Raw genomic sequence first — 22,475 nt, 5'->3', positions numbered from 1 at the left:
ATCATGTCACTTTCACATATTCCTGCACGCATGTAACATCCATTTTGTCCGTCGTGATGGGGAATGCACCGCCTACTGTCATCTAATTCGTCGTGCTGGTGATTGATGTAATTTGGACCAATCGAGAATCAACACATGGTGACGACAGACTGCAGCGGGAAGTCCTGGCCAATGTGTGTGTGTGGAAGAGGAGTGTCCTTTACTATTTATTCTATCTTTCAGAACACTGTTGTACTCTTCTGAATCTCACGCAGCTCAGCTCGGCTCAGCTCGGCTCAGCTCACTCCCGTCCACAAGGAGTCTTTAAGTATCACCTGCTGCAACAATGTCGAAAGATGTGAGTATTATACTATGGAGACCGTTTACTGTACGCTGAAACGTAAAATATTTGTATTTGTTTAGATAGGCCTATTGCTATTCTCAGCGCAGAATGCGTGTCTTGTCAGAGCCACTGCAGCTATGCTTTGTAAAGCCGCCATTTTATAGCAGCTGGGCCTCGTGGCCTTTGTTCCTACATGCATCTCTGTTTGAATTTCCGGAATCTCACTAAACCCTTGGCTTCAGTAATATTGTATAAAAAGCTAACTCATTACATTTACAAATGTGTCTTATGCATGCAATCGGAGGTAGAGTAATCAAAATAACCAGAGCCCTTCCCGAATGGCGGCGACGTCTCCCCTCTCCACCCTGTCCGGTTTTTAAAAAAAACGTGACGCAGAATTAACAAACTATTCATCCATTGGTAATTCTATGAGCGATATATTGTGTATGTTCATTTAATTGCACACAATGCTCATTCTGACTGTAGGTGATTGTACGATGATGCTATTATCGGTGTCTATTGTGTAGGTACCACGCGAGCCAGAGCAGCTTCGTAAGCTGTTCATTGGAGGTCTGAGCTTCGAGACTACAGATGAAAGCCTGAGGGCTCATTTTGAGCAATGGGGGAGCCTTACAGACTGTGTGGTAAGGTTTCTCTTTAACCCCTTGGTATTATTTACTTAGTTTTTGTGTAACTAGAAATCATGCATATTTTGTGCAATACTGGGAATAATTGAAGTTGCTTTCTCTAGGTCATGAGGGACCCCAATTCCAAAAGGTCCAGGGGCTTTGGCTTTGTTACATACTCCTCCGTTGATGAGGTTGATGCTGCAATGACTGCCCGCCCCCACAAGGTTGATGGAAGAGTGGTTGAACCCAAACGGGCTGTTTCCAGAGAGGTATATTGGCAGTAAAATATGTATTTAAACCTGCCATGAGTATTTGACAACAGAGACCCATGTTTAATTACAATTGCACATTTCTTTCACCACAGGACTCAAACCGACCAGGAGCCCATGTGACCGTAAAAAAGATATTTGTTGGTGGCATCAAAGAAGACACAGAGGAGTCCCACCTGAGAGATTACTTTTCTCAGTTTGGCAAAATCGAGGTCATTGATATCATGACCGACCGTAACTCTGGAAAGAAGAGGGGCTTTGCCTTTGTGACGTTTGATGATCATGATTCAGTCGACAGGATTGTTAGTAAGTACAAGGTTTTCTGCCACATATTTATAGTCTCTTACTGAATGGTTTTGAGCAGCTACTTATTTTCCCTTCAACCCTACAGTCCAAAAATACCACACTATCAACTCTCACAACTGTGAAGTGAGGAAGGCTCTCACAAGGCAAGAGATGCAGACAGCAGGAATGGGTATGAGAGTACTTTTTTTTTTTTTTTTTTAAAGAATGAATTTAAGCCAGATTAATCAACTATCTTGTTTAAATGCTGGTACTGTTGATGTACTGAGCTAATGTTGTTGTTTGGTTTAGGTCGCAGCAGCAGTGGAGGAGGCGGAGGTGGAAGGCCCTATGACTATGACAGAGGCTTCAGCCCGAGTAAGACTTTTAAAAACGTTGATACGCCATAATGGGATTCATGTAAATTGACTCAAAAATATGAGTGTATTGTGTTTTTAAACCTGACTGTTACCCTAGGTGGTAGGGGTCGCTATGGTGATGGTCCTTACAATTCCAATGGTGGTGGTGGTGGTGCCAACGATGGTGGTGGCGGCGGCGGCAGTGGGGGTGGTAAGTGGCAGTTGACTCAGCATATTCTTAAGCAATTTATGGATTTAAAGCTTGGCTGTGCTGAAATATTTTTATTTTTTTAGGATATGGAGGTGGGCCAGGCGGATACAACAATGGTGGAAACCGAGGGTATAACCAAGGAGGTTACAACCAGGGTGGTGGTGGCGGCGGCGGCGGTGGAGGAGGAGGTGGTGGAGGCGGTGGCTATGGAGGAAATGGTTATGAGAGCAATGGCTATGGTAAGTGTTAACTAGACTGTATTACATTTGACATCTGTTCTGTCTTCAACATGTGTGTAACTGAATATTTGTTTTCCCTATAGGTAACTGTGGTGGTGGTGGTGGTGGTAGTAGCGGAGGTGGAGGAGGTGGCGGTAATAATTACAACAATATGGGCAACTACGACCCCCAGGCCTCCAACTTTGGCCCAATGAAAAACAACTTTGGTGGTGGCGGTGGCGGCGGCAGTGTTGGAGGAGGAGGAGGAGGAGGAAGGAGCTTTGGCGGTAAGATAAAGAAAAGCGGATGGGAGGATGTATAATTGTTGGTCATAGGTTCTGTAGGCTAAGTTATCCTTTTTCTCTGCAGGTGGCTATGGAGGTGGCTCAAACAACGGTGGTGGATATGGTCGTTCGGCACGATTCTGAATGTGAAGTGGTAGGTACTTGACAACATGCATGCACTATTCATTTTGTAACATAAAACCAGAGTTTGTAGTGGCAGGGACTTGTTAAGTTTGGATAAACAGTAAAAAAATAAATAAATAAAAAATCACTCTGGATCTCAGGTTCTACAAAGTCAGTGCACAGTTAACAATGTTGTTCCGTATTGTTCAACAGGACTGAGTACTTAGGAGAGGAGAGCAAGGAGAGGAGAGCAAGAGAAGTGACAGGGCAGCTGCAGGTTTACGTCCTAAATCTGCTCAGCCAAACAGTTGTGGCAGGTTACTGCTGCTGCAAGAAGAGATGTACAGTAGATAAATCATGGAGGGTCTTCACTTATACGTTTTGTGTTTTTATTTTTTAATCGAAATGTGTATCTGGAAAGCAAGCATTCCAATGAGATTTTATGTAGATTTCTTTTTCTTTGAGTCTGGTTTTATTTGTATCTGCATCAAATCAAGCTGAAATAAAGCATCTTTCAGTTTTTTTACAACGTGTTGTTAGCCTCTTCAGTGGTCTGGGAAAGGGAGGGTTGACTATTGTACTATACTACACTGTGGGATGAGGGACATCATTTGCATATGTGAGGAGCCAAGAAATATCCATGTGATGTGAGAAGACCTGCAATAGTAACTACATACACCATAAGTCAATGTGAAGGGAACATCTACAATTGTGGTTGAGGAATGAGAGGTGGTGCACACAATACTTCATCATAAAGAGCCCATCACCTGGTACAGACTACCCTGAGTTCTGCAAAGATCAACTGGAGGATGCTAGCTTACATGCAAAGTCTTTGAGGCTAGTCATGGAAGCCAGCTGAGGGAGAGAAGTAGCAAAACCATCGCCAGGATCATTGAAGCAGGGGAGAGTGAGAACAGAAGCCTGAGGCTAGCATGCAGCAGCTACCAAAAGGCATAAGTGCTGTCTGTAGGTAAGACCAGACTTCTCAACTACTGATAGTATGTATTGCTATTGTGTAGCCGGTAGTAAGTTACGTAGCCCAGTAATGACAATATATTTGTGCAAAAAAAACTTTATTATGACTTCACCAATAACGTGGCCTTCTAATTGTGCAAAGAGGCCGTACAAATATGCATGCTGTGTACAAAATTAATAATTTTCTTTCTTTGGTTGACAGATTGTTATACTTAATTGATATTTCTGCTTTATAGGAAACTCAACATGGTGTCCAAAACCAGATTCCATTTCTGTGACAATGGCTCAATTCAGGTACAAATCAGTCATTCATCAGAATCTTGCACATTACTATTTTTAATGCTTGCATATTTATCTTTGATTTGTTCTTCACAGGCTTCCTGAATAATCATGCTGGAAACTTGTTTTTTTTTTTACACTGAAGACTGCTGTGCAGTGTTTTTAAATAAAGTATTTTTATAAGACACCTGTGTTGTTTTAGTCATATGTAAGAGCATGAAGTGTACAGTGATGCATATATGGCATGTTTTGTATAATCTTTTTTGTGACCTCCAGTCAGTTTGTATACTTTTAAATCTGCACAATAGGGCAGTATACTGTAAGGGTATTAACAGAATAATCAATCCCCAGTGCCTTAGCATTGCTCTCTTTGCTGCATGTTGGTGTGAGGTACCAGATACATTTTTCCATCAGGTGTCTGTTGTAGGGCGTAGTCATCTACTGAGTATGGTTGTCCATTTTCGTCTCTCAAGTGAGAAAACACCTCTGAATAAAGGTCTGTAAGGCGACATTTAATAAAAGCCAAGCTCCGCTGGAACTCGTGCCTCTCCTGTGCCAGTCGCTCTCTCTGACCATGCAGCTGGTTCAGTTCTCTCTCAAGGTGAATTATGCTCTGAAGCTTCCTTTTCCTGCAGTTCTGCGCAGCTACCTTGTTCTTCCCCCTTCGTCTAATATCTCTGACTAGTGCTAGTTGACTTTCTGTGAGGGTATAATGTGTTAGGAGCTCATTGAAGTCATCCACAGGTAGATTGATGATCTTCGCCATGGGGAAGGGGATCTTTAAGGACATAGCCCGCCGCTCATCTCTGCTCAGTGGTGCAGGAGTGGAGATACTTCCCTGTGGTTTTCTGTACATGTTATGTTGGGAGCTCCCTCTGCTGGACACTCCAGAGTCTATGTACAGATTATTCAGTGAAGAGGCCTCTCCCTGCTGTTTTACTGGCTGTGGAATTGGAGCATTACCTTGTGTAAGAGAGAGAGTGGGTTGGGTTGAGAAATAAGACTGATCACCTGATTGTAAATATGAATGAGATTGGTTCTGGTTGTCCATTGGGTAATGGATGTGTGCTCTTCTGGCATTTTCAGCCACACTGTCTGCTTCAACATCACTATATGTCATCCCTATGTCAACACTCTGGTAACCTGATGCACCCCCAACGGGATTATCTGGGGAAGCCAAAGGTGGACTAGAGCCCAGAGACAGACCTGAGTCCGACTCAAGATCATCAGCTGAACGGGCGTGCAAACTTTGTCCATGTGTAGTCCAAAACATGTGCCGACGGAGATCCCGAGAGACAGAAGTGTTTGCCCTCCTGTGCCCTTGACTGCTACCTGACATGTTCATTGGTTCTCTAAGAGCCATGTGCGAGGTCTGTGTGTAGGAAGAGATGGGGATCATTCTTTGATTGTGCAGAGGTTCAGGTCCATACATTGCCTCTGAATGGCTTCTGAGACGATGACAGGAGGGCACCTCTTCAGAATAACATCCATCAAAAGTGTCAGCAGGGCCGAGCTCACAAGCAGCAGGAGGCGGCTCGGAATGGGACTGGGCCATCCCATATCCTCCCATATGGACCATGGGCTCCATAGTTTGGTACTGTGTTGTTTCATAGGAGCCTTCACTGGGGGCTTGAAACTCCTGGAAAAAATAAATAATCAGCATTATTGGTTATGACTTGGCAATTAAAAATTAATTAGCATATGACACAGTAACAGCATAAAATGATCAAAGGCAATTATAAGGAATATTAAAAATCAATAATGCAACACAATTTTTTGCATTTTATCTGGCTTAATATCGAGCACAGTTTGCCCCCACTTCAGCATGCCACCCATAGCCTATGAAGGCTTCATAGATGTGATCCGATTTCACCTGGAAACAGATGGCTATTGTACGGTGCAGGGGGCCACTATAGAACATACAGCACTTGCCCCCTCTCACAATCTCTTCATCCTACCATCACTCAAATGGGCCATTGTTGCTTTCCCCAGCTGAGAGTATTCGTTTTTCAACAGTCAGCATGAAAAGTGGAAAATATGTATTTATTCCAATAGAATTAAATACATATTTTGTTAAGTAATTATTCATTAGTGAGCCACAACTGTTGTGTTTCAATCTTTTCTTTGAACGTGAAACTGACAATAACACATTATATTAATGGATAAATACCTTCTTATCCGCTGAGACTTTTGGATTTTGAAAACAATCAATAATTATTATTATCCAAAGTGTCCTCATTTGCACATGGACCCCTTTTCTAACTCAGCATGGGGTATTGTGATAAGGTTAAATATTTGGAGCATCTGGGATAATAAAAAACAATGTAAAAAATTATAATTCTACCTGCATTTCTGTGATGGCCATCAGTTCCTGCCAAGCCACATCCATCTCTGTGTCCTGAGGAGCTCCATGAGACCTGGCTCCAGGGAAATTAGCTGACATGGACACTCCCCCACACAGCCTGCCTGGAGTAGCTAATACCTTGTAATAGAAAATAATATTGATTACCGTGTCTATTTTAGGATTTATTATGTGTTGTGGTGTTCCTCTTAAACAAACCTACCTCACAGGTTCTCCTCAGAGGGAGAACATAGTTGGCTGTTGAACACATTCAGGACAGACTCTAGCTGCTAGATCAACCTGGTGAGGACAGAACAACAAGTTTAATTCATGATACCAGTAGCCTATGTTACACTAGAAGAAATAAAGAGAAAACCCTTCTGCATATCGTTTAAAACCGCCACCACACTTTTTTTTTTTTAAACATACGGTAAATAACATATATGTAGATTTTGTCGGTGCTTCACATAAATGACTGTTTGGGTGTTTTGTAGGTTTTTTGGAGCACACACAGGTTCAGTTTAGTTAAGTTGACTCCTCCCAACAGCTGTCCTGGCTGCAGCTATGCCGACTCCTGATAAGGCAATCTGCGGGAAAACAGCGCTCTCTACAAGACACACTGGGGCCTGATGGCTGCTTTGGAAAACTGTGGTCTCTGACAACATGTCTGCAGACTTCTTTAAACTCTTTTGGTAAAGCTTGACAGTAGCTGTTATTTTAAACTTCAACTTCCATTTGAGTATAAACAAAGTATTTAAGGTTTTCAGCACATAAATAAACGATCTTAAACACCAACAGAGATGGTAACACTGTATTGAATAGATCCACTTGTCCAATGAACACCTACGCACTGTACATTTATATTCATACTCACACATATAAATGGCTTACAATGACTTGTACATCACCCACATACATGAAAAAAACCAACAGATAAGTTCTTGTTTTATCTATTTAGTGTTTTAACCGAATATGCCTGTTTTTTTTTATTTTAACCTGAACTAAAAAAAACATTCAGGGATGGGCCAAATGAGCTTCTTGCACATCTTTTTCGTTGTCTAGAACAAACATTTAATTCTCAGAGTTTACAGTTGAAACTTGCCTATGTCATTCAAAATGACATGCTGATTCTTTAAATAGATTTGAACTAATAGAAGTATTCCCATCAATAAATGCAAAATGTGCTCATCAAGTCCCGGGCTCAAGCTCAACTGACATAAATTCAAATACTACTTCTCGGTTTTGAAACAGCCGAGGGTGTGTTTGAAGGTACCTATATAGTTAAAATTATCTGACATTTAAAAGGGATACAACGTTTTTTTAGAAAGCAATCAATGTCAGGTTAATTGGAGTGGTGTATCAAACAACAGCTGGTTCCATTCTGAGGTGTGCCAATTTACAGACTTGGTCCAATTCAATTTTGAAGAGACTTCAATGGTCTGGATCAATAACATTGTAATAATATCTCAAATATATAAATCCAGACATGTATACAACATGTGGTACATTACAGTACATATTCAGGTATTTTTTATATATTTGTTTTTTCTTTTTTAATTCAAAATGTAGAATCTTACTTCCTCCCACTAATCTTCAACACAAACTATTTGCAATATTGTTTATTATTTCAGAGGAACTAGTGTTTAAGGCAATGTGATATAATTTACAATATTATGCATATCTTTTAATGTTTAGACCTTTTGTAACATTGTTATATTTTAAATCCTGCATTGTGTTTGTGTTATGTTTCTAAAAGCTGTTTCTTTCTCATAATTCACAGTCAAAACTCAAACTTGTAGCAGTCCAGTCAGTATAAGAAGTACATTTATTACACAGTGAGACAAAACATACCATTGATACAATCTATTTTGTGGAAATACATTTAACTGTGTCATTACATTTACTGTATCTTTTACAACTTATATGCTCAGAAGCGTGAGCAACAATATAATTACATTGTTTAGTAGCTCACGTTGTTATATGATGATATGTAATGAAACATTATCCGACACCTACTTTACCACTACTACTTTACTTTAATATATGGAAACAAAGTTTTGCTTTTGACTTGAAATAATGTACATTTAAGCTAGCTTTGCCTAATAAAAATAAGAGATCTTAGAAAATAAGAAAAAGTTAGATGAGTATGAACATACCTTAGCAACATTCTCTGCTTCTTCAACAGGTGATGAGTCAAAAATAACTTCAGATGTGAAGCACAATCCTGGTGTTAAGAAGGGAAAAAAAATGAGTAAAGGAAAACTGTTCTTTTTTCACATATGTCGTGATGTTGCTGACTTTTAACAGATCACAAGACGTAAAACACACGAGGCCTCTTGCTCTATCTCTTATTCAACTGTCTGTCTCTCTCTGTTCAGCTGCACTTACAGCCACCGGCATAAATGGGATGGCTCTATGCAGACAAAACGCAATCTTCCTGTAAAGCACCCACACCACAATTTTTTGCACTCTTGTATCCTTAATAGCACACTTGCACCCCAACCTCCAAATTTCCCTTTAGCCCACATGACAAACCACAAACCAACAGTCTGGCATACACCACGACAATCATTCTGTCAGTCCACACTGAGGTAGGTAGATGTTTACAAAAACAAACAAAAAGCTGTAAGCAATTTTAATTCTAATTATATTATGACAATACACACACAACAATTACGTTAAACGCCCTAAAAGTGAGTGAAACTAGCAGGATTGTTGTCCCTGTCGTGGCCAAACCGTACAAGAACTGTGTCCTTTCAAATCCTCCAAAACGAAAGGTTGAGGAGTGTGATGTGGAGCACCTGGAGCCGGCATTGCACTGAGGGCCTTGTTCGAGCAGGGGTGGGTTTGAGGCAGGATTGAGACTTAGTTTAGCAGAGATGGAATGTACACCCTCCGACAGGTAAGAAAGACTACATTGTTCCCCTATCTGGCAGAGCAACCGCCAAGGGAGAGAGAGGAGCAGGGGGAGAATGGAGGGGAGCGTGTCTTACATAGCAAGTGACCATTAAAATCCCTCACAGAAAAATCCCCTCATTGCCCTGATCTGAAAAACTATGAGCAGAGAACTCACAAAGACTATGTGTTATGGAGAACTGCTCTATTGTGCAACAGCTTTCACACAAACTAATAGTCGAAATGTTGCTTTTTTATTGTTTCAAAAAACAATTTGTCGATAGAATTTTGGAAGTTATCGGCATCACATCAAATATTCAAGATATTTCATGCACTGTAAAAGACCCCCTACTGTATAAATTGTGACAACATAGTGGATAGATTTCATTTTTTAAAAGCGATTGTTGATTAAATCACTTGATGGACATGAAATACATGTATGTTGATTCAGCGTCTCTGTTGCTTTAACATAATGCTGCATACAAGGAACCGAACTCCATTTTCTACAAAACTAAAGAAGCAAAAATAAGCCAAGCAGTACATTCAGATTTGCTTCAAACAACACATAATTGCTTTTTTAACAGAAATACAAAGCTGATAAAAAAAATATAAATATTATACGATGGCCTTTTGAGATACTTACAGTGATGATTCGCATACATATTTTTATTTATTTTTAAATGATCTAACAACACATAAGATGAAAAGAAAAATATGTTTCGGTACATTTATTCTGAACACTCACCAAAGCTTGACTTTTTTATTGTGAAATAATTATACATTTTAGGACTTGCAATAAACAAAACCAGAGTTACAGTAAGGCTTTCAGTAAGGCACTGTATATTACAAAGCCATGAGAACATGGAAGGTTTTGTCCGGCCCATTACAATATCACATCCCACAGACATAAATCTCAATGTTTTCTTTGTCATTGTTCTAAGATGGAAAAAGTAGGTGGCTGACATAGTCAAGAAAGGTGAATGTCTACCAGGAATCAAAGAAGGGACTTCCCAACCCAAGTTCCTAGCACCCAGCCCCTGACTCAACCACTGCCACAGCATGCCAAGAGCACCCTGTTATTACTGCGACCACAATGGTTTTGAATCTGGACACAGTTCCCAGTTCAACGCCCACTTTCCCTGTTTGTGTTTGTTTGCTTCAATTAGTCTTTGACATCTCTGCTTTCCAGCTTGCCTGAACCTCTCCACATTGTCAGACTTGTTCTTGCTGTAAACCCCCTTTGAATTATGTCTATAATCATTGAGTTGTATTAAGTCTATGTTATGCCAAAGTAATGGTTAATTATGTTCGTCCTTTAAGTTGTTCCCTGCCTCCTCTGTGAGTCCTGGTGTTTCTGTGGCAGTTCATTTGTTAATCAAAGATGGAGAAGTGTGGCCTCTTTGGTTTTGTTTTAACATCCAGGACGCTGTATCAGACATGAGCGAAAACCACCTCGCTACTAAACACAATGAATGTGTGCCTTGGGTTGTGGTATCAAAACGGGAATATTTTTGGAGTCAGCTTCTGGGAAAGTAAAAAAAAAATAGAAAGGGCAGTTGGAGTATTTTTTTCTTCTTACATCGATAAACTAACAAGTCAGTATCTTGATTGGAATTGTAAAAAATAAGATATTCTACTCATTTTCTATTGTTAATATTCAACCTTAATACAAACAACACTGCAAATTAGAGAAATACAAATGGTAACCTGTGCAATTGTTCATTGTGGTACTCAACTCTAAAGGATTTGCAATTTGATCAGCTTACAGCATATAGGTGGACTGTTCAGCTAATATCTAGTTTCACATATTTGCCTGTCCTATTGTGAAGGATTTTAAAGATGCATAATGTAATTTGTACATTTTTGATCGTTTTCAATTAAGCAAATGCATAATTGCAACTGTAGATTCAAATATAAATGGGATTTATAAACCTTTTCATCGCTGTAAAGATGGCCACATATTATCACTACCTAAAAAAGGGAGAATGAGGAACCTAAATATGCAGCATCATTCTTCTGAATGTCTCAATACAGTCTGCCCTTATCTCAATATGTTCAGATTAAGATAACGTTTGTAACAACAGTACCTTATTTCTCAAGAGTTTTCAATCTTTTCACATATAATTAGTGATGGAAAACACAATTACAAATAAAAATAGTTAAACAGTTTAATTAAACAGAAATAAGTGGTTTGTTTTTCTTGAAGAGATGTGTTTGTGTGCATGAGTGTTTATATGTAATTGCATATTTAGGCAATGTGTTCATAACATTAAACATCAAGTCTTCTACAGACAGAGGGAAGGTAAGGAAAGGAGGATGTTGGTTGGCGGAAGCTCTGCTTAATGCTGATAAAAGAAGCACTTGGTTCTAAGGAAGGGAACTGCTAACTGCTGTGGTTGCTGGTACTGAGAGCAGCCCTATAACTTCATTTTATCTATTGCTACATTTCAAATGTATTTATAATTTTCATAATTGTGAGAAAAGTCCCTCAACGTATTGTAGTTGCATATATTTTATACCACTAAAAGATATCAATAGTGTGGTTACATTTTGAAGCCAGCAGAATTACATATATCACTCTCTCATTGCATGTTCCTTCATCTTTGAAGCAATCAAATAACTTTCATTCTGCCCATCTTCAACTCTGCCATCATAAACATTGTTTAGAATTATTTTAAATAGATATAAAGGTATGTTTGACTTCTAACATCTGGGAATATTTAACTCATATAGGTTCAAGGCAGCATAATGTTTAATCTCAGGACCTGGTCATTTTGAAATGTTAGTGGTGGAATTGAGTAAACATGGTGCAGTATTGCAACATTTCATGGTGGCCCGCAGTAGTGTTATATGCATGTCAGAATAGTTATTTTTTGCGATACACTTTTTGGCAGTTATATAATAGCTGTACACCATAGATATTCATAGATATTCCAGTATTATTTCAAACTCAAGCCTTGAGAAAATATTTTACAGTAAGGTCCAACAGTGATGTCATTTATGGAGTGAAAAACAGGGAAATCCCCATCAGTCTGGGTTTCTATGCTTCCCAGAAGTGGGAACTAAGATAATTGGGGTTGGTTACATGTAGGAGGATCCTGAAAAAATATGTTGATGAGTACAAGCAAGCTAAAACGGCTTGTAACCTAAATTAGTTTTTCCAACATTTTTTTGTATGTTACCATAGAGTCCTATTTTTCAGTTTCCAAGTTTTTAATGGTACATAACACCCTGATCATTTGGTTTGATAACAATAACCATGGTAGAGATTTGAACTTTATATAGCCAAATATAGTCTCTTATGTTTTTGAAAAGTTACTTGAGAAAGGTAATCTTACAGCTATAGTTACCCTTAAAATGTAACGGAACTACAATTAACTACAGTTACAAGTAAAAGTAGTTGAATATATAGCCTTAAATGAATTAGGAATAGAATGTAGGAAGTGAATTTTAAAATAAACAAAATATTTATTGTGTGCCTAGTTGGCAGGACATTGCACCTAGTGGTGTAATGTATTGTTAAAGTACATTTACTCAAGTACTGTACTTAAGTACAATTTGGAGGTACTTGTACTTTACTTAAGTATTGTATATTACTTCATACTTATAGTCCGCTACATTGTAAAAATCAAATATTGTACATTTTACTCTACTACATGTATTTAACACAATTAGTATAGTAACTTTACAGATTCAATTTCTTAAATACAAAATATAAATAAACTAATACATAAACTATAATATATAATTATAGGTTAGGATATCCAGCAGTATTATATCAATTAATTAGATTAGCCCCACCTTTACCAGCTGTGATGAACACATTGATTCATGATAACAATCCAGTCATTTAATATGATGGGACATTACACACAATAAGTATATTTTGATGCAAATACTTAAGTAGCCTACTTTTACTTAGGCCTAAGTAAGATTTTGTATACAGGATTGTTACTTAGGTGCAATATCTGAGTACTTCTTCCACCTATCGTAGCCATATCACAATCTGAATTAAAGACCAGATAACTTTTATGTTTTACTTTCATGATAAAAGACTCACAGTTGGACAAAAGTAAGGTTCATGGAGATTTTACAATGTTTGACTTTACCTTAATTAAGGACTTAATCAGATTGCAACGTTTCCCACTCAAGGGATAATCGATGTTGTATTAATATACTTTCGTCAACATTAAGATGTAGCTTGTTTTATTTTTTGGCTCCACGCCCTGTACTGTAATGCTCTTTGCCCTGTGTGCACAACTCAGGCTGTGCATCAGCCAATCAGAAAGAGCCTCATTTACTGAACGTAATACGTAGCCGCAGCAGTAGTAGCTAGTAGCTTGCTAGCTGGTTAGCTTACAAGAAAGAAGATGGATTCTCCCATACTGGTAATGTTTGCGAATGTATTCATGTGTGATAGTGTATGTGTTATCCAAGCTTAAACTCATAACTATCTCACATACCCGCATGTTGTTGGTTTCCAAACGTGGCGATGTAAGGTCATTTAAGTCGACAGGGAGCTAGCTTACTAAAGTAGTCGGTTTGGCTAACAAGCTAAACAGTGAGAAGTTAGCTTCGGGTGTCTGTGTTTGTTGGTGATGTGGAAGTGTCATGTCTTCCTTTTTATATTCGCAAATAATCGGTTATTTGTATCAACTTGGTAACCATGATCAGATAGCTTTCGTTTTATTCATCCATTGTTAACGCATGCAAGGCTGACCAGTCGGAGTTTGATGTTACCAGATGTTGTTTATTTCGAGAAATGTTTTATAATGACTGTCCCTTATTAATCATACTTGCGTAAATTGAGCCATTGCATCATGTCTTCTGTGTTAACAGGAACCATCCTTGTACACTGTCAAAGCCGTTCTGATTCTAGACAACGATGGAGACAGGCTTTATGCAAAGGTATGAAGTTGTACAACAAAATGACCCTCATTAGTTTAACTTTACTTTAGCATTTTCTTGGTGAACTTCAAATTTCTTGGGCCAACTGTTTAAAAAAACAAACACTCAAACACTAAAACCACACCTTTTCCGTACACTTATCTATAGGTATCAAACAAAGCATGTTTGCCCATAAATAACTGTATATATTGAATTATTTAATGTGAAAATGTATTTATTTTTAAATATTGATTTTGCAACTCGTAAGTTGTTTATAGGGTTTTCAAAGCTTCTAAAAATTCCGTGGGAGCTTAGGAAGTGTTAACATTTTAAACTATGAAAAAATGTTTTATAAATACGAAGGAAAAATACAGATAAAAACACAATACTGAATGCAGTACTAAAGAAAACAATCAAACATTGCAACCAACAATGTAATTACCCTATCAATGATCAAATATCCTTTTTTTCTGTTCGAAACACCTCAAGGTTTTTTTTCTAGTAAAAACACATCAGAGAACCACGCTGGTAAAAAGTGATATAGTCCTTAATTATATTCAAAAGAAGCACTGCACTTTATTTTAAGGAAAATATTAAATATCTCCAGCCTTATCATTTTAATCAAAATTCCACCTTGTTAAATTGGGCTTTGGGTTATAGATTTACATTATCAGCATATAATAACGTATTCTTTTAACATCTATCTACAGTATTATGATGATACATACCCGACAGTGAAGGAGCAGAAGGCGTTTGAGAAGAACATATTCAACAAAACACACAGGACGGACAGTAAGAAATCTTCACTACACTGCAGGCTGTCACTTTCCTGACTCAGAACATGTCTATTACAATGCGTTGTTGCTTTTTGTGTGTCTATAGGTGAAATAGCATTACTCGAGGGCCTCACTGTTGTCTACAAGAGCAACATAGACCTCTTCTTCTATGTGATCGGAAGTTCACATGAAAATGAGGTAAGCATTATTTTAAGATTTTATAATGAATCATTATTATTATTATTATTATTGAGTAAGATTTGTAACCCAAATAATGAACAATGTCACAGAAAGCCAAACCTAGCAAAAGTGTTAGTATTCCCTTAATGTTTCAGAGAACTGGGGTGTTTTTTTAAACGTATGAGATGAAACAAAAATGTGTGAAAATAATCATTTCCCAAGTGTTATATGAAACTACAGAGCTGTTACCGGCTCGAGCGGTCATTTATAATGACTCCTCATTTTACACGGCCCAATCTCTAGTTTACATTTTTCCGTCAGTCAGTCTTTTCTCATTTTGGTGACAAGATGTGTTGAATAGCTTGCCGAGTTAAAGTACTCTTACGCTGTACTTTTACTTCGTGTCACTTATGGGGGTGTAGTTTATTCCAATTTATTTGTTGTGTTTTCACCACAACATTTATGTGAAACAACAGATGCATCTTCAGATAAAAAAAAAGAAATAATGGATACGCTGTTATTATTTTTATAAAAAATTCTCAACCACATAATGGCTAGTTTACATTTTATCAGAGATGTTATGGCTTTGACTTGATGAGCACATTTAATTTATTGGTATTGCCCCAGGTCTGATTTTTTTTTGATGATCATGTGCATATCAATATTGAGGCTAAAAGTGCATGTTGCTATAAATAATGTGTGTAAATGTAAAATAAGCTGTCTTTGTTTGGGGTTCACTCATTTTCTATTTGACAAAAGTCTGCAATACAAATAAGTGAATTTGTTCTAAAATACGATGTTATTTATAGTTTTCATGAGTCATTTATTTGTAGCCACAGTAGTAGAGTACAGATGGATACCAAGTTTCGCTTAAGTAGAAAATGAAAAATATTGTGCCTTGAGGTCCAAAGAAATGATAGTGAAAACCATCAAATATGATTACACACATGATATCTTTTGAGTGTTTTTTCTTTCTAGATGATAAAAAACAATGTGCGCTGATAAGAGATTAACAACATCTAACATTTTCTTTTATTCTCAACAGCTTATGCTCATGGCTGTTCTAAACTGCCTCTTTGATTCGCTCAGTCAGATGTTGAGGTACGTTTCGGCAGCTGTTATTTATCCTTAATCTCTTCAGCAGAACTTTTTTGCTATAAATCTTTGTCTAATGTCTAGAAAGTTATTCTTGACATGCATGTTTTTGTGTAAATGTGCAGAAAGAACGTTGAAAGGAGGGCCTTGTTGGAGAATATGGAGGGCCTCTTCCTGGCTGTGGATGAAATTGTAGATGGAGGGTATGTGCGAATTGAACGGCTTGAGACTTTTGAAGCCAAGCCTTGTTAAAAAGACAACAGCATTTTCACCCTTTTGATGACTAATTGTCGGTCTGTCTCTCTGCTGCCTCCTGCAGGGTGATCCTAGAGAGTGACCCACAGCAAGTTGTGCACCGTGTGGCTCTCAGAGTAAGCTCCTCTTCTCTCAGAAATATTCCAAAAAGTTTGATCTTGGTTGTGCTGGATGTAAACATAATATAAATGTGTCTGTAGGGGGATGATGTGCCTTTGACCGAGCAGACAGTCACCCAGGTGAGAAAGACATTCCTTGCTCCTCTCTCTGCTATAATGTTGAAAAGCACCATTAGTGTATTGACCGTTAAAGCTCATTACATCAGAACCTTGTTCTCGTCATTCTCCTCTACTCCGTCCCGTGCCTCGAGATGTCACACGCTCTGTTATCTTCTATGCAAAACAGTGTACATGCTTACTAATTATTCAGCGTTAAAGTGTTGGTTGCCCTCGGAGGTTCCTGTCTTTCAGCTTTCACGCGAGTCTGCCTTCGTGTTAGCTCCTCTTGATTAATGTTGTCATTTAAGAGGCCTGAGACCGGCTACCACCATCCCTCCTCCGGCCGTGATTAATGGCTGTCCCTAATCCCCGTTCTTTATGGTTATGATTCAGCTTTCATTCAACGAATTAGGATGATTAATTAGTTCTTTCATATTTCTCTTCATTCACATTACTCGTTCATCATTCTTTATCCTGTTTTTTTAATAATGCTATATACATATTTTTATCATTCTTCCTTTTTCACCTCTCCAACAAAATGCATTCTATTTTCTTTGTATGTGATACGCTCCTCTGGGTTATCTAACACTGCAGCCATTCTTATAGTGTCCAGTACAGTTGTTGTTGGAGATATCTGCTTGGTCAAACCTAGTTTTCGTCGACAGGTTCTTCAGTCTGCCAAAGAACAGATCAAGTGGTCTCTTCTACGGTAGAGCCCCCGCTGCACCGGTCGACAAAATGAGTCGCTGTACGGTCCAGTCTTCGTGGCACTGATCGGCATTCTCCTTCTCATTTCCACTCCTGAAATCAAAGCTGTGAGGAGTACCACTGGCTGATCCAGTCACACTCCCAGGACTACTGCTCAATTCTTTCCTTTATTCTATTTTACAGGCATTGTGTAACATGTGGATAAGAGATGATGTACATTCCATTACAAAGACTGTTGTGTTTGTTTTTGCGATACAGAATATGGTTTATTATACCAGTGTATCTGTCTATAAACATTGATAAACCTCATCATAGCCTCTGGTAACATTCCTCGAGTCTCCTTACACCAGACATTTTCTCCCGTTTTGACAGCACCCGGTCATCTTACTGTACAAAGTATTGAGGCACTATCTTGATATTTAATCCACATGAATATTGTGATTTGAAAGTGTAAAACTAGTACTGTAGTTATACCAATGATCACAGAGGTCTGTTTTGAATCTGTTTCGTCCGGGGATCTTCCATTCATCAGATATACATAATAAAGGTTTGTTGACAATGATGTGTGAACAGGTTTGATGTCTAACATTACCTTTTGTCTGTGCATTCTTTGTAATTGTTTTAATGAATGTGTAATTGTTGTGAACTGTCGACTAGCTCTCTCTGTGGGTGTGGTGTTTCATACTTTTGATGTGTATAGAAGTAGTACAAAATGGTATTTCCTTATTTCAGAGCTGCCATGCTGTGTGCTCTTTGTTCTTCAGGGCCACAGCCAGAGCCACTTGAGCAAGGGCTCCACCTCCTGGCGTCTGCAGCAAAGTGCCAGGCTGAGGGACATAAATACTGTAGACAAGAAGGTAGAGAGGGGAGGGGACCCATTCATGCCGCTATGATCAGGAGCTTCCTCCGTGCTGTGTTGCTGTGACATGCAGATAGTTTTATGGAGTCATACTTGATTCATTTCTGCTCTGTGGAGACATACTGTGCAACATGAATTGTGTGCTTCAATGTATGCACCCCCCACCTTCACACTAACCTCATACTCCATTGTAATGCAGATGAAGGTTACACTTGAGAGAGAAATAGATGCAGGAAAGGCCACTACATCACGTTGGCACCTGATGCATATTACAGGAGAAGAAAAGATCCGTATGCAGTGCACTCTTCTATCTAGTTACCCACGTATGTTATCATGATGATCACATGAAGGTATTTCGTGTCAGGAGAGATTTGTGTTAGGGCGCAAATACATTCAACCATGCTTAATACAGACCATATTAGGGAGCTGGTATTGTTACATCCTCCATGTTAAATCAGACCCCACCCCCTATTGTACTCGGCATGCTGGGACTAGTCAGACAGCCCGAGTCAAAGGTCACTAAAGCTGCTGGTTGTAGCCTTTTTTTAAACCGGTCTGTAGAACGAATTTGCCTTTTTATCTTTCTTCATCATACAACAAAGCAGATACATGAATGCTCTTGATGTAGAGATGTCTATGGCCTGCAGCAGTTTGTGGAAAGGATCACAAGGAGCGGTAATGTCAGATTACAGAATGTAAATTGGAGCATTTTGCGCCTCTTCCACGGGCAAATAATCAGTTAAATCTTGCAGTTATAGCACCCTCAGGGAAATTGGATAGGATCTGCTTATCTCAATCCCAAAATGTAGGACAGAGAACAGCACACAGGGAGGCATGGTATTGTGATGCACAGAATAACTGCATTTTAATGTGCACATACTTTAAGCTTCGTGGCGTATTTATCTTCTAAGGAAATTACATTTGAGTTATTCAGAGACAGATGATTTAATTGGTTTCAACTCAACATTACGGTACGTTATACAACTAATAAATAGCTTTCTGTACGTTATGTATCAATCACAGTTAACTGCTTGCAGACAGCAGTTGATGTAAAACAGCCCAACATAATGTGTGAGTGGTTGTGCCAGATGCATGTGGGTTGATGTTTCCACATAACAGAGAGGAGAGTAGTCAATGAAACTGTTATTGTCTCTGACCTGTGGACCTTTTGTCTTGGCTTTGCTCCAGTTTGATTCAGCCCTTGAATCTGTGGCTCTTTATGGCTACAGAGATAGCATGAATGGAAGCCATGTTGATGTTACTTTCCAAGTGTTTTACTGGAGAAAGAGCAGTAAGAAAGGGTAAGGTAATCATTATAAATGGACTCCATTATCGCACCAGTTTACTGTTATCGCACCAGTTTGCTGGTATAATGAGGACAGCTTCTGTCTCAGTGTGTGGTTTCAGTGAGGGAGGGGAAACATGAAGGTTAAAGAGGACGAGGTTAGTGGAAGTAGACGGCAGTAAATGTGATTAGATGAGATCCCAGGGAGGGCACGGCGGAAAAAAGAGAGGGTTATAACAGATCCCACCCAAGGTGCCTGACCAGACCCTCACTTTTAATCTAAAATAGCCCTGCAGCACCATCGGGGGCGCAGTCACTTGCTTTCATCCACTAATTACAGTTGCACCATCATAAAAAAACAGCAAGGTAATTGATATTAATTATACAGGCATGAGTATAACAGTTTAAAACGCCATGGCTTGACATGCTGTACATAACATGCAGTAAAATTGTCAGAGACGTGTGGGCTAGAGCCTTGTAATTGATCGATGCATACAGTGAAAGAGTCGCCCTCTTTCTCTTGTGTGTATGTGTGCGAGTGGACTGTGTGAATTAGAGTCAATAAATTATCATCATCTGTAAGCTTACAGAGTCTTTATGTCATAGTCAATGGGCCTGAGCACCCATCCAATGGCTCGCCCAGCTAAAGAGAAACAACACTAGGGAAAACAATGACAGCATGTTGGATGCACCGCAGTAAACGTATTAAAGGAAGTGTCATTATATCGTCTGAGCAGGACAAAGGCCAAGACCCACATGATGTTTAATGACCTAGTGTATTAAAATTAACAAGGCCATTTTACCTCGACTGCTTTCTCATTTCTAGCCAGAAAACATTACCATCATGATACATACAATCTGGAAAAAAAATCCCTGAATTGGGAAATCCTCCTATCCGTTGTTTATTGATGCATTTACTCAGTAAAAAATAATAATGCACCACCTTTTATATCCGCAAAATCATTGTAAACATTTGAAATAGGTCATTAAAGGCTGCTCAAAGCACATATGATTGTGTGTGTGTGCAGAGAAGGAGGTACGGGCCTGCTCCCCTCGGCAGCCTGACGTGCTTTATGGCCCCAGTTGCCCTCTGGGTCTGTTTATGGATTCCCATAGAACGGAGAATCATGGCCACCCCAGGAAAACCCAGCCAAAAACAACACCACCACCATTGCTCTCTTGCCTGCCTTTGCCGTAACTCAACACCCTGTTTATGTTTCTGACCAAGGAAACAAAATATTCATAGTAATGACATAAGATGACTATAAATTCTGATGCTAATGTTTAATTTTTTTTGTTGATGTAAGATAAAAATGTCACCGCAGATGTGGCTGGTTTATTGGATGTCGTTACAGATTGGTGAAAAAATTGTGGGCTTTGTTAAGGAAAAGATTTCTTCTTTGGTTTGGATCAGCTTTGCCAGTAATTTTACGATACCTTTAAGATTTATTGCATGAAAATGTTCAACATTGATAGGATAATGAAAGTGCACCACCAAGGGCATTGTTAATCGAGAAAATATTCTACTTGATGTGATTTCCCTCTGCTGTTTTCCTCCAGTTTTCTTGTGCCATTGCAGTGCATGGCTCTGTGAAGAAGAGGGATAGTGCAAGCTTCTGGATGTAAACATGTGGAATTGGTTAGATGCAGCACTGCAGGACTATTTTGTGTTTCTTTGGGGTTAGATGGCAAAAGAAATCCTGCAGCGTCGAGGCTCAGGTTTGCTGAGAGCTAACTCCATCATCCTTTGTAGCTGCACAACTGGGGCACATCTGGTTTGCGGATGGGCTCGACTGGACTCTGCCTGTAATCCAGAAGGCAGCGTGTAGCCGGGCGCCGGCTGCTTCTGCTGCTACTGATGGTGCTTTGTCATGACAGACAGAGGTTACTCGGTTACGGCTGTAATCAAAGAGTCAACACCAAGTTTTGGTTTCGCAGTGATGCAAAAGAAGCACTAAAGAATGGCCATCTATCATTTTCACTGTATACAGTCAACATTAGACACTGTGCTGGCAGTAAAGCTTTATGAGTGTTTCTGGTGGTGGTATTCCACTCCCACAGCATCCATCAGGGAAACATATTGTCTGCTTCACCTTTTTTTTCTGGCCACGTTTAGTCTTGTTTTGCTAAAAAAAAAAATCTCTGCAAGCCATTTACTGTTTTATTTTGGTTTGTGTGTGAAGGTTTGCAGCAGGACCGAAGGATGTACAGAAAAGCATTTTGTGGTGCGAAGATCTGAACCCCATATTTGCTCCCTCCTCCCTCTGTCATGTAGTCTTTCTCACTTTCTCCCCTCCCTCCCCATGGATTCCCCAACCACACCACAACACCGTTAACAGACGCGGCCCTGACAGATTTACTGCCATCTTCTTTCCATTGGCTGCCAGGATGACAGCAAAGATTTAATGCCGCCTTCTCATTGGCCAATACTTGGCAGGTTAATTTATAGGTGCACTGTGATTTGATGCCTTCTGCCTTTGAAGTGAGTTACAGCTCTGTCGCTTATAGGACACAGAAATGGTGTCAGGTTGCAATCGTAAAACCTTATCCCTGAAGGGAGGTGCGCTGGAGTATAATAGTCCTGACGTCATGAGAGAAGAGACCTTCTTGTGAGCAAAGAGGAAGAACAGAGAAATGTGCGATACATTAAAATGCTAAGTGTCCAAGAAAAGGCTTTAAATAGGTCAAAACATATTCTGCTAATGCCAGAAAGAGAGAAACTCAGTAATGTTGCAAAGAGAGAGAAATGGGAATGTGTGATTGTGCACGTCTGCATGCATTCAGTCACATCTTGCCTGGGATTGTAGGTATTTATAATTGCATGGGAATGTGCATTTGTCTTCTCCTCTCATTCCACATCTCTAATGTTCTGCAGGTTTCCGCTTGACTTTAGGGTCAGAAGATCCTAAGTGACAGAGTAAATCATGTGTATATCTCAAAGCTGATCAACAGCAGCAAACTGCCAAAGTCACTTTGGCGTCTGATTGTATCCACTCACTGCAGCCCCGGTGTTCGTGCAACGCCA

General features: G+C 39.2%; 3 protein-coding genes across 6 annotated transcripts; 2 read left to right on the top strand and 1 right to left on the bottom strand.

Annotated features, from left to right (window-relative positions):
- Positions 1 to 203: 203 nt before the first annotated feature.
- hnrnpa1b (heterogeneous nuclear ribonucleoprotein A1b) lies at positions 204 to 4,138 on the top strand. 2 transcript variants are annotated; one of them, XR_013807061.1, is made up of 12 exons: positions 204 to 337; positions 850 to 966; positions 1,074 to 1,220; positions 1,316 to 1,526; positions 1,612 to 1,695; positions 1,815 to 1,880; positions 1,980 to 2,072; positions 2,156 to 2,311; positions 2,395 to 2,577; positions 2,660 to 2,728; positions 3,909 to 3,966; positions 4,048 to 4,138. XR_013807061.1 is itself a non-coding variant. In XM_079674404.1 (11 exons), exons 1-10 carry the CDS (start codon positions 326 to 328, stop codon positions 2,716 to 2,718), a joined length of 1,128 nt encoding a protein of 375 aa, XP_079530530.1. In that variant the 5' UTR covers positions 204 to 325; the 3' UTR covers positions 2,719 to 2,728; positions 2,911 to 3,226. The 2 variants fall into 2 exon arrangements, 1 of the variants encoding a protein (XP_079530530.1); XM_079674404.1 differs by lacking the exons at positions 3,909 to 3,966; positions 4,048 to 4,138 and adding an exon at positions 2,911 to 3,226.
- Positions 4,139 to 4,288: 150 nt separating this feature from the next.
- On the bottom strand, positions 4,289 to 8,697 carry nfe2 (nuclear factor, erythroid 2). 3 transcript variants are annotated; one of them, XM_079674402.1, is made up of 4 exons: positions 8,449 to 8,697; positions 6,516 to 6,592; positions 6,296 to 6,426; positions 4,289 to 5,590 (listed from the first exon to the last, which is right to left on the bottom strand). In XM_079674402.1, exons 3-4 carry the CDS (start codon positions 6,392 to 6,394, stop codon positions 4,307 to 4,309), a joined length of 1,383 nt encoding a protein of 460 aa, XP_079530528.1. In that variant the 5' UTR covers positions 6,395 to 6,426; positions 6,516 to 6,592; positions 8,449 to 8,697; the 3' UTR covers positions 4,289 to 4,306. The 3 variants fall into 3 exon arrangements, with proteins under 3 accessions (XP_079530528.1, XP_079530527.1, XP_079530529.1); XM_079674401.1 differs by having other exon boundaries at positions 6,296 to 6,433; positions 8,449 to 8,696; XM_079674403.1 differs by lacking the exons at positions 6,516 to 6,592; positions 8,449 to 8,697 and having other exon boundaries at positions 6,300 to 6,414.
- Positions 8,698 to 13,423: 4,726 nt separating this feature from the next.
- Positions 13,424 to 17,868, top strand: copz1 (COPI coat complex subunit zeta 1). The gene is made up of 9 exons (XM_079674410.1): positions 13,424 to 13,575; positions 14,027 to 14,095; positions 14,785 to 14,866; positions 14,957 to 15,048; positions 16,076 to 16,131; positions 16,251 to 16,328; positions 16,445 to 16,496; positions 16,581 to 16,619; positions 17,264 to 17,868. The coding sequence occupies exons 1-9, from the start codon at positions 13,558 to 13,560 to the stop codon at positions 17,309 to 17,311; spliced, it is 534 nt and encodes a 177-aa protein (XP_079530536.1). The 5' UTR covers positions 13,424 to 13,557; the 3' UTR covers positions 17,312 to 17,868.
- The last annotated feature ends 4,607 nt before the right edge of the window (positions 17,869 to 22,475 follow it).

The sequence above is a fragment of the Notothenia rossii genome (genome assembly GCF_949606895.1).
Source record: "Notothenia rossii genome assembly, chromosome: 4".
NCBI lineage: Eukaryota > Metazoa > Chordata > Actinopteri > Perciformes > Nototheniidae > Notothenia > Notothenia rossii.
The sequence above is the reverse complement of the archived record's forward strand: the minus strand, read 5'-3'. Positions and strand labels throughout refer to the sequence as shown.